The following is a 12,406-nucleotide window of genomic DNA, read 5'->3' as shown; positions in this document are numbered from 1 at the left end:
GACTTGGATCAATTTCCATTATTTATATATAACGGCATAACTGACAGCCACTTAATCACTTGATTTACTTCTAGAGATCACATCCTAATATTATTCCCCCTTTTTAAAATTGTGTTGTTTGGAAATTCATCTTTTCAATTGCAACTCGTTTGACCAAGACTGGAAAATAAATGTTTAAAAAATTGAAGTGTCTTGTCTTTTTACTTTCATGTATGCTACTAACTATTTTATTCGTTATCGCAATGTTATCTTCTTGAAGGCCAGGCAGGGATATTGGTATTTAAACTAGTGACGACCATCTTTGGGTACATCTCAGGAGTTGATAGTAGCTTCCTCCCCTTCTGCTTTCCTTCATCCCCACTTCTATAATAGAAGAAAAACAGGTACAGTTGAAGTGGGAAGTTTACATACACCTTAAACAAATACATTTAAACTCAGTTTTTCACAATTCCTGACATTTAATCCTGGTAAGCATTCCCTGTTTTAGGCCAGTTAGGATCACCACTTTATTTTAAGAAGGTGAAATGTCAAAATAATAGTAGAGAGAATGATTTATTTCAGCTTTTCTTTCATCACATTTCCAGTGGGTCAGAAGTTTACATACACTCAATTAGTATTTGGTAGCGTTGCCTTTAAATTGTTTAACTTGGGTCAAACGTTTTGAGTAGCCTTCCACAATAAATTGGGTGAATTTTACCCCATTCCTCCTGACAGAGCTGGTGTAACTGAGTCAGGTTTGTAGGCCTCCTTGCTCGCACACGCTTTTTCCGTTCTGCAGACAAATTTTCTATAGGGTTGAGGTCAGGGCTTTGTGATGGCCACTCTAATGCCTTGACTTTGTTGTCCTTAAGCCATTTTGCCACAACTTTGGAAGTATGCTTGGGGTCATTGTCCATTTGGAAGACTAATTTGCGACCAAGCTTTAACTTCCTGACTGATGTCTTGAGATGTTGCTTCAATATATCCACGTAATTTTCCATCCTCATGATAACACCTATTTTGTGAAGTGCACCAGTCCCTCCTGCAGTAAAGCACCCCCACAACATGATGCTGCCACCCCTGTGCTTCACGGTTGGGATGGTGTTCTTTGGCTTGCAAGTCTCCTCCTTTTTCTTCTAAACATAACAATGGTCATTATGGCCAAACAGTTCTATTTTTGTTTCATCAGATCAGAGGACATTTCTCCAAAAGGTACAATCTTTGCCCCCAGTTGCAAACCGTAATCTGGATTTTTTATGGCAGTTTTGGAGCAGTGGCTTTTTCCTTGCTGAGAGGCCTTTCAGGTTATGTCGATATAGGACTCGTTTTTACTGTGGATATAGATACTTTTGTACCTGTTTCCTCCAGCATCTTCACAAGGTCCTTTGCTGTTGTTCTGGGATTGATTTGCACTTTTCACACCAAAGTACATTCATCTCTAGGAGACAGAACGTGTCTCCTTCCTGAGCGGTATGACGGCTGCGTGGTCCCATGGTGTTTACTTGCGTACTATTGTTTGTACAGATGAACGTGGTACCTTCAGGTGTTTGGAAACTGCTCCCAAGGATGAACCAGACTTGTGGAGGTCTACTTTTTTTTCTGAGGCCTTGGCTGATTTCGTTTTATTTTTCCATGATGTCAAGCAAAGAGGCACTGAGCTTGAAGGTAGGCCTTGAAATACATCCACAGGTACACCACCAATTGACTCAAATAATGTCAATTAGCCTATCAGAAACTTCTAAAGCTTCCAAGCTGTGTAAATTCACAGTCAATTTAGCGTATGTAAATGTCTGACCCACTGGAATTGTGATACAGTGAATTATAAGTGAAATAATCTGTATGTAATCAATTGTTGGAAAAATTACTTGTGTCATGCACAAAGTAGATGTCCTAACCGACTTTACGAAACTATAGTTTGTTAACAAGAAATTTGTGGAGTGGTTGAAAAACAAGTTTAATTGGCTCCAACCTAAGTGTATGTAAACTTCCGACTGTATCTGCAACTTCTTACACGAATTATGTCTTCAGGTTCTGAAACAGTTCTAATAAAGGAAATTAGACAAGGAAGGAGGGGGAAGCTTTTTCCTCCCACAATGGGATAATCGCAATTGGATTTAATTGACTCCAGATGTCCCTCCCCTCTGACTTTCTCCTCCAATAGATTTTGAGGAAAGAGGAAAAGAGGAGTCAAGGAAATGTAATTGAGATTCTACAAGTATTGAGCTTTGGCCACACCATTGACTGCAGGGGCAAAGAATGTACAGTATAAAGATAGGCATAAACTGCTTCTCCAACCGAAGTCCCTGATCACACTTGTAGGCGCAGCAACGTGTCATCGTGTCTAACGGTCCTTCGATATAAAGTTGTTTTTGTCAGTTTGTCACTTTCATGACGTTGGAATCGTAACACGATCAACTACTTACGACTAAAGAAGAATTGTTCACTTTTCTCATTGACTTCTCAAACCCTTGGTCGGCTTGATCTGTTTTGCAAGCGTTCCTCGCAATTCAACGGCTCAGACACGAGACGTATTTGGCAGGGTCTACAGACAATCACGGACTACAAAAGAAAACCAACCAGGCCACGGACACCGACGTCTAGCTTCCAGACAAACTAAACACCTTCTTTTCCCGCTTTGAGGATATTACAGTGCCACTGACGCGGCCCGCCACCAAGGACTGTGAGCTCTCCTTCTCTGTGGCCGACGCGAGTAAGACATTTAAAAGTGTTAACCCTCGCAGGGATGCCGGCCCAGACGGCATCCCTAGCCGCGTCCTCAGAGCATGCGCAGACCAGCTGGCTGGTGTGTTATAAAGACATATTCATTCTCTTCCTATCCAAGTCTGCTGTCCCTACATGCTTCAAGTAGGCCACCACTGTTCCTGTACCCAAGAAAGAAAGGTAACTGAACTAAATGTTTATTGCCCCGCAGCACTCACTTCTGTCATCATGAAGTGCTTTGAGAGGCTAGTCAAGGATCATATCACCTCCACCCTACCTGACACCCTAGACCCACTTCAATTTGCTTACCGCCCCAATAGGTCTACAGACGACGCAATCGCCATAACACTGCCATAACACTGCCATAACCCATCTGGACAAGAGGAATACCTATGTAAGAATGCTGTTCTTTGACTATTGCACAGCATTCAACACCATTGTACCCTCCAAGCTCATCATTAAGCTAGAGGCCCTGGGTCTCAACCCTGCCCTGTGCAATTAGGCCCTGGACTTCCTTCCTGGGCCACACTCAGGCGGTTAAGGTAGGAAACAACATCAGCACTTCGCTGATCCTCAAAACTGGGGCCCAACAAGGGTGTGTGCTAAGCCCCCTCCCGTACTCTCTGTTCACCCACTACTGCATGGCCATGCACACCTCCAACTCAATCATCAAGTTTGCAGACGACACAACAGTTGTAGGCTTGATTACCAACAATGACGAGACAGTCTACAGGGTGGAGGTGAGGGCACTCTGAGCATGGCGTCAGAAAAACAACCTCTCACTCAACGTCATCAAAACAAAGGAGATGATCGTGGACTTTAGGAAACAGCAGAGGGAGCACCCCCTTATCCAGATCAACGGGACAGCAGTGGAGCAGGTAGAAAGTTTTAAGTTCCTTGGCGTATGTAACAGTATAGCTTCCATCCCTCTCCTCGCCCCTACCTAGGCTCGAACCAGGGAGCCTCTGCACACATCAACAACAGCCACCCTCAAAGCATCGTTACCAATCGCTTCACAAAAGCCGTTGCTGAGCAAGGGGATCAACTATTTCAAGGTCTCAGAGCGAGTGACGTCACCGATTGAAACGCTATTAGCACGAACCCTGCTAACTAGCTAGCCATCAAATCGGTTACAGGTACACGTACACATCACGGATAAACTGAAATGGTCCACCCACACAGGCTGTGTGGTGAAGAAGGCGCAACGGCGCCTCTTCAACCTCAGGAGGCTGAAGAAATGTGGCTTGTTACCTAAAACCCTCACAAACTTTTACAGATGCACAATCGCGAGCATCCTGCCGGGCTGCATCACTACCTGGTACGGCAACTGCACCGCCCACATCCGCAAAGCTCTCCAGAGGGTGGTGCGGTCTGCTGGCAAACTACCTGCCCTCCAGGACACCTACAACACCCGATATCACAGGAAGGCCAAAAAGATGATCAAGGACAACAACAACCAGAAACACTGCCTGATCAGCCCGCTACCACCCAGAAGGTGAGGTCAGTACAGATGCAGTACAAAGCTGGGACCGAGAGACTGAAAAACAGCTTCTATCTCAACAGCCATCTAAACAGCCATCACTAACCCACAGCAACTCGCCCAAGCCTTCCCCATTTCTCCTTCTCCCAAATCCGTTCAGCTGATGTTCTGAAAGAGCGGCAAAATCTGGACCCCTACAAATCAGCCGGGCTAGACAATCTGGACCCTTTCTTTCTAAAATTATCTGCCGAAATTGTTGCCACCCCTATTACTAGCCTGTTCAACCTCTCTTTCGTGTCGTCTGAGATTCCCAAAGATTGGAAAGCAGCTGCGGTCATCACCCTCTTCAAAGGGGGGGACACTCTTGACCCAAACTGCTACAGACCTATATCTATCCTACCATGCCTTTCTAAGGTCTTCGAAAGCCAAGTCAACAAACAGATTACCGACCATTTCGAATCTCACCATTCCTTCTCTGCTATGCAATCTGGTTTCAGAGCTGGTCATGGGTGCACCTCAGCCACGTACAAGGTCCTAAACGATATCTTAACCGCCATCGATAAGAAACATTACTGTGCAGCCATATTCATTGATCTGGCCAAGGCTTTCAACTCTGTCAATCACCACATCCTCATCGGCAGACTCGACAGCCTTGGTTTCTCAAATGATTGCCTCGCCTGGTTCACCAACTACTTCTCTGATAGAGTTCAGTGTGTCAAATCGGAGGGTCTGCTGTCCGGACCTCTGGCAGTCTCTATGGGGGTGCCACAGGGTTCAATTCTTGGACCGACTCTCTTCTCTGTATACATCAATGATGTCGCTCTTGCTGCTGGTGAGTCCACCTCTACGCAGACGACACCATTCTGTATACTTCTGGCCCTTCTTTGGACACTGTGTTAACAACCCTCCAGGCAAGCTTCAATGCCATACAACTCTCCTTCCGTGGCCTCCAATTGCTCTTAAATACAAGTAAAACTAAATGCATGCTCTTCAACCGATCGCTACCTGCACCTGCCTGCCTGTCCAACATCACTACTCTGGACGGCTCTGACTTAGAATACGTGGACAACTACAAATACTTAGGTGTCTGGTTAGACTGTAAACTCTCCTTCCAGACCCATATCAAACATCTCCAATCCAAAGTTAAATCTAGAATTGGCTTCCTATTTCGCAACAAAGCATCCTTCACTCATGCTGCCAAACATACCCTTGTAAAACTGACCATCCTACCAATCCTCGACTTTGGCGATGTCATTTACAAAATAGCCTCCAATACCCTACTCAACAAATTGGATGCAGTCTATCACAGTGCTATCCGTTTTGTCACCAAAGCCCCATATACTACCCACCATTGCGACCTGTATGCTCTTGTTGGCTGGCCCTCGCTTCATACTCGTCGCCAAACCCACTGGCTCCATGTCATCTACAAGACCCTGCTAGGTAAAGTCCCCCCTTATCTCAGCTCGCTGGTCACCATAGCATCTCCCACCTGCAGCACACGCTCCAGCAGGTAGTCACCCCCAAAACCAATTATTTCTTTGGCCGCCTCTCCTTACAGTTCTCTGCTGCCAATGACTGGAACGAACTATAAAAATCTCTGAAACTGGAAACACTAATCTCCCTCACTAGCTTTAAGCACCAACTGTCAGAGCAGCTCACAGATTACTGCACCTGTACATAGCCCACCTATAATTTAGCCCAAACAACTACCTCTTTCCCTACTGTATTTAATTAATTTATTTATTTTGCTCCTTTGCACCCCATTATTTTTATTTCTACTTCGCACATTCTTCCATTGCAAATCTACCATTCCAGTGTTTTACTTGCTATATTGTATTTACTTTGCCACCATGGCCTTTTTTTTTGCCTTTACCTCCCTTATCTCACCTAATTTGCTCTCATCGTATATAGACTTGTTTATACTGTATTATTGACTGTATGTTTGTTTTACTCCATGTGTAACTCTGTGTTGTTGTATGTGTCGAACTGCTTTGCTTTATCTTGGCCAGGTCACAATTGTAAATGAGAACTTGTTCTCAACTTGCCTACCTGGTTAAATAAAGGTGAAATAAATAAATACATAAATAAAGAGGCTGCTGCCTACATACAGACTTGAAATCATTGGCCACTTTAATAAATAGATCACTAGTCACTTTAATAATGCCACTTTAATAATGTTTACATATCTTGCATCACTCATCTCAAATGTATATACTGTATTTTATAACATCTATTGCATCTTGCCTGTGTCGCTCTGTTATTGCTCATCCTTATTGCTTATTCCATTCTTTACTTAGATTTGTGTGTATTAAGTAGTTATTGTGGAATTGTTCGCTACACTCGCAATAACATCTGCTAACCATGTATGTGACTAATACAATTTGATTTGATTTGATGTTGCGCCTCTGTGTTCAGAAACTCTGTGGTAGGGCCATCCCCACCCCCATCTGTCACGTACTTGCTGGTCGCTGGCAGCTGCACACCTTGTAAATAACCGCTAGGTGTCAGATCCCCCATCGTCACGGGGCTACGGACGTATTTCCTCTGACCGCTAGAGGGCAGCTGTACACCAGGAGTTTTCCCTCCCCCCTCGTTGTCGAAACAACAAACCCTACTACGGAGCAAGTGGCGGGGTGAAACCGAGAGAGCGTCCAAAACCGCCTCTGACCGCCAGTTTCAAACTCATTTGCGGAAATCGTGGTTATATCAAAACAGGAACAGATAGCGACTCAACAAAGCAGTGACTCGTTTGGAAATAAATTGAATAACGGGGTAAGTTATAAAATGGCGGAGTGGAATCTCGAAGTTAGTTGGTTTGTAGCAATTTTGTTGGTAGCTAGCTTCTCATGCTAGCTAACAGGCTAGAAGTACAGGGACTGCTAGCCATGGGAAGTCGTAAGCTAGCCGCTGTAGGCTACTTTTTTTTTTTTTGTCTAGTTTATCGTGAATCTGTGTTATGCATACCGAAAAGTAGACTCACTTCATTGAAACGTATATAGCTAGTTAGCTAGGCTAATATGCAATAAAGTGTTTGTTTACGTTCATTTAAATGTTTTTTTTTTTACACTTGGGAGTTAACGTTAGCTAGTAGGTAACGTTACAGTATCGAAACTCCCGAGGCAAGATGGAGGACGTAAGGACCAGGTGTTTTTATGTAACTATATGGTTGTATTGTTGTTCCACAACAAGTGGGTTGCATTAAACAAGCTAATTTAGCTCTTTACACGAACTTTGAGGGCCACATGGTATTAGCTAACTAGCTAAATATCCACTGTTTTATTGAGAAGATGGCTGGCTATCCGAACTCCGTTCGATTGCAGCCAGCGGTCTAGGACGGGGCGCTAACATGGCTAGTTGGCTAACTAGCCAGGAAACTAGCTAGCTAACTTAACAAGATGGAGAATGGCAGCTATGCTATGCTAACGTCAGTTAGCTACCCAGTTCAGATGGAGATAATTTCAAGTGTTTTTTGCCTTGTATGTACTATAGCTGCTTAGCTTACAGAAAAACGTTACTTGAATTATACAATTTAAACTCTTGGTGGAATGTTATCCACGGAAGGCAAGTTGTTATTTTAATGTACTTAACGTTAAGGGTAACTTTCTGATGACAGCCGGTGTTTAGCTAGCTTCTTCAGCAAGCCAGTCTGGGCAATCCCTCGCCGGGATACCGCTGTCTGATCATGACAGTGACCGTCACCGAACAAGCCCAAGAGCGGCTGTCGCACTACCTAGCCAATTGTAGCTAGTCTAGTTCAGGATGCTCTCTGTTGGTTATTTCGACGTTGGCAGCTATCAATAATGTATTTATTTACGCGCTTTGTGTTGCTCAGGGACCCGGGTTTGGCGCCACTTTTTCAGTCCCCATCATCAAGGCTTCGCGTCTGTCAACCAGCCAGCCAGTGTACTGTCTCACGAGTGTCTCCGCTTATGCAATAAGATGCACAGGATGTTGCTTGCTAATGCTATTTTATTGCGTTGCAGTACAGTTGTAGCTGTATGTATTATGTATGAATTTTGCCTGCAAGGATGGCTTTTAGATTCAATGAAATAAGTCGAATGTGTATTGGAATTCACGCGTTCACATTCGAGCCCATGGGATATTGTCTCAGGTACTTATCTATATACATTAGCGTTTTAAAGTTTAGTCTGAATCCACCTACTTTTCATTCCATACTTCTCACTGGTTAGTGAGGGTAGATGCCCCACTTCTCCCCTGCAAAACTTTAATCAGCCTGCAATCCGGCACAAAAAAGCACAAACTGGTTGTATGTACAGGCACGAGCAGTTTTGTTGTACTGTCAAGTGCAATTTATTTCTCGTTGGTCGTTACAATTCATTTTCTGATTGACACACTTCTATTGTAATCCTTCATAGTACAGTATTCCCCGACTGTCAATAAGACACACCCAGGATAGGGTCGCTCCTAGGCTCACTTTGGCCTCCTGTAGTTCAACACACCTGTCCTAATGACATACTAGTATTGACAATATTGTTGATCCGTAAAAATAAAATAAAAAGATAGTATTTGATCTTTAATATAATAATTTTGTTAATGATGGTTGAGTATACCACTCTTGCTGCTCTCTGCTATTTGCCTTTTATATGTCTACTGGTGTATCTATCTAGTGGAGGGTGGATCTGACACTCCTTTATATGGTCATGGGGGGGAAGTTCCTATGTCCAGCCCTGGGTGACGTTTCCTGGAAACCAAAGAGCGAGAGAGCCAATGAGCTCACAGCTGAGCGTGACAGAGGGGATAGAGCCCGCCCCCTGTTACCATGTGAAAGCAATATTTTTGTTTATTTTTTTCTCCGTGATGAGCCACTGGCAGATATTGAGGCCTGTTCAAGAGGATGCAATGTGTATTTGTAGAAGTTGATCTGCAGGTTATCATATAACTCCTCTCTCTCTCCTGTCTTCTCTGAATGTGAGCCCAAAACCCATGCATTCTCTTCTGTTTTCTCCTCCAGGTCCTACGCTACCTTGTGGACACTGAGGATCTGAGGTCTGTTCTTATTTCAGTTGGATCAGACATGTTAGAGAAATGATAGCGGCACCAGAGTTACCGTCGGAGTTCCACTATCCTCAGTAAGTGGCTACTTTCATTGTGTGTGTGTCAACCAGCATGCAGCAGACTGTTTCTAATATATATGTGTGTGTGTCAACCAGCATGCAGCAGACTGTTTCTAATATATATGTGTGTGTGTCAACCAGCATGCAGCAGACTGTTTCTAATATATGTGTGTGTGTGTCAACCAGCATGCAGCAGACTGTTTCTAATATATGTGTGTGTGTGTGTCAACCAGCATGCAGCAGACTGTTTCTAATATATGTGTGTGTGTGTCAACCAGCATGCAGCAGACTGTTTCTAATATATATATATGTGTGTGTGTCAACCAGCATGCAGCAGACTGTTTCTAATATATATATGTGTGTCAACCAGCATGCAGCAGACTGTTTCTAATATATATATGTGTGTGTGTCAACCAGCATGCAGCAGACTGTTTCTAATATATGTGTGTGTGTCAACCAGCATGCAGCAGACTGTTTCTAATATATATGTGTGTGTCAACCAGCATGCAGCAGACTGTTTCTAATATATGTGTGTGTGTCAACCAGCATGCAGCAGACTGTTTCTAATATATGTGTGTGTGTGTGTGTCAACCAGCATGCAGCAGACTGTTTCTAATATATGTGTGTGTGTCAACCAGCATGCAGCAGACTGTTTCTAATATATGTGTGTGTGTGTCAACCAGCATGCAGCAGACTGTTTCTAATATATATGTGTGTGTGTCAACCAGCATGCAGCAGACTGTTTCTAATATATATGTGTGTGTGTGTCAACCAGCATGCAGCAGACTGTTTCTAATATATATGTGTGTGTGTGTCAACCAGCATGCAGCAGACTGTTTCTAATATATGTGTGTGTGTCAACCAGCATGCAGCAGACTGTTTCTAATATATGTGTGTGTGTGTCAACCAGCATGCAGCAGACTGTTTCTAATATATGTGTGTGTGTCAACCAGCATGCAGCAGACTGTTTCTAATATATATGTGTGTGTGTGTCAACCAGCATGCAGCAGACTGTTTCTAATATATATATGTGTGTGTGTGTCAACCAGCATGCAGCAGACTGTTTCTAATATATATATGTGTGTGTGTGTCAACCAGCATGCAGCAGACTGTTTCTAATATATGTGTGTGTGTGTCAACCAGCATGCAGCAGACTGTTTCTAATATATATGTGTGTGTGTGTCAACCAGCATGCAGCAGACTGTTTCTAATATATATGTGTGTGTGTCAACCAGCATGCAGCAGACTGTTTCTAATATATATGTGTGTGTCAACCAGCATGCAGCAGACTGTTTCTAATATATATGTGTGTGTCAACCAGCATGCAGCAGACTGTTTCTAATATATATGTGTGTGTGTGTGTCAACCAGCATGCAGCAGACTGTTTCTAATATATATGTGTGTGTCAACCAGCATGCAGCAGACTGTTTCTAATATATATGTGTGTGTGTGTCAACCAGCATGCAGCAGACTGTTTCTAATATATATGTGTGTGTGTGTCAACCAGCATGCAGCAGACTGTTTCTAATATATATGTGTGTGTGTCAACCAGCATGCAGCAGACTGTTTCTAATATATATGTGTGTGTGTCAACCAGCATGCAGCAGACTGTTTCTAATATATATGTGTGTGTGTGTCAACCAGCATGCAGCAGACTGTTTCTAATATATATGTGTGTGTGTGTCAACCAGCATGCAGCAGACTGTTTCTAATATATATGTGTGTGTGTGTCAACCAGCATGCAGCAGACTGTTTCTAATATATATGTGTGTGTGTGTCAACCAGCATGCAGCAGACTGTTTCTAATATATGTGTGTGTGTGTCAACCAGCATGCAGCAGACTGTTTCTAATATATATGTGTGTGTGTCAACCAGCATGCAGCAGACTGTTTCTAATATATATGTGTGTGTCAACCAGCATGCAGCAGACTGTTTCTAATATATATGTGTGTGTCAACCAGCATGCAGCAGACTGTTTCTAATATATATATGTGTGTGTGTCAACCAGCATGCAGCAGACTGTTTCTAATATATATGTGTGTGTGTGTCAACCAGCATGCAGCAGACTGTTTCTAATATATATATGTGTGTGTGTGTCAACCAGCATGCAGCAGACTGTTTCTAATATATATGTGTGTGTGTCAACTAGCATGCAGCAGACTGTTTCTAATATATGTGTGTGTCAACCAGCATGCAGCAGACTGTTTCTAATATATATGTGTGTGTGTGTCAACCAGCATGCAGCAGACTGTTTCTAATATATATGTGTGTGTGTGTCAACCAGCATGCAGCAGACTGTTTCTAATATATATATGTGTGTGTGTGTCAACCAGCATGCAGCAGACTGTTTCTAATATATATATGTGTGTCAACCAGCATGCAGCAGACTGTTTCTAATATATATATGTGTGTGTCAACCAGCATGCAGCAGACTGTTTCTAATATATATATGTGTGTGTGTGTGTCAACCAGCATGCAGCAGACTGTTTCTAATATATATATGTGTGTGTGTGTGTCAACCAGCATGCAGCAGACTGTTTCTAATATATATATGTGTGTGTGTGTGTCAACCAGCATGCAGCAGACTGTTTCTAATATATATGTGTGTGTGTGTTTTTGCCAGGGATACGGACACCCGTTTCTCCTCAGACACAGACTTCTCTGAGGCTCCTGATGTCAGTATCAACCCAACTAAAGGAAAGGTACGAGACTTACCCAAGTTATACACACCACAACATATTACAAGCTCTACAGCACAGTATTACAACCTCTTCCCCACGCTCTACAGCAGTATTACAACCTCTTCCCCACGCTCTACAGCAGTATTACAATCTCTTCCCCACGCTCTACAACATAGTATTACAACCTCTTCCCCACGCTCTACAGCAGTATTACAACCTCTTCCCCACGCTCTACAACACAGTATTACAACCTCTTCCCCACGCTCTACAACACAGTATTACAACCTCTTCCCCACGCTCTACAACACAGTATTACAACCTCTTCCCCACGCTCTACAACACAGTATTACAATCTCTTCCCCACGCTCTACAACACAGTATTACAACCTCTTCCCCACGCTCTACAACACAGTATTACAACCTCTTCCCCACGCTCTACAACACAGTATTACAACCTCTTCCCCACGCTC

The 12,406-nt window shown here is 43.3% G+C and overlaps 1 protein-coding gene across 1 annotated transcript in view; it reads left to right on the top strand.

Moving 5' to 3' along the window:
- The first annotated feature begins 6,683 nt into the window (after positions 1-6,683).
- Positions 6,684-12,406, top strand: part of LOC110510766 (cohesin subunit SA-2) — a 57,267-nt gene continuing 51,544 nt past the window's right edge. The window contains exons 1-3 of the mRNA XM_036969625.2: positions 6,684-6,952; positions 9,153-9,270; positions 11,879-11,957. Of these exons, the coding sequence (XP_036825520.1) occupies positions 9,227-9,270; positions 11,879-11,957 (123 nt within the window). The 5' untranslated portion in view covers positions 6,684-6,952; positions 9,153-9,226. The remainder of the gene's footprint in view (positions 6,953-9,152; positions 9,271-11,878; positions 11,958-12,406) is intronic.

This window comes from Oncorhynchus mykiss, chromosome 25 (assembly GCF_057628025.1).
Source record: "Oncorhynchus mykiss isolate SJ-2025 chromosome 25, ASM5762802v1, whole genome shotgun sequence".
Taxonomy (NCBI): Eukaryota; Metazoa; Chordata; class Actinopteri; order Salmoniformes; family Salmonidae; genus Oncorhynchus; species Oncorhynchus mykiss.
Note: the sequence above shows the minus strand (reverse complement) of the source record. Positions and strands in the feature narration are given on the sequence as shown.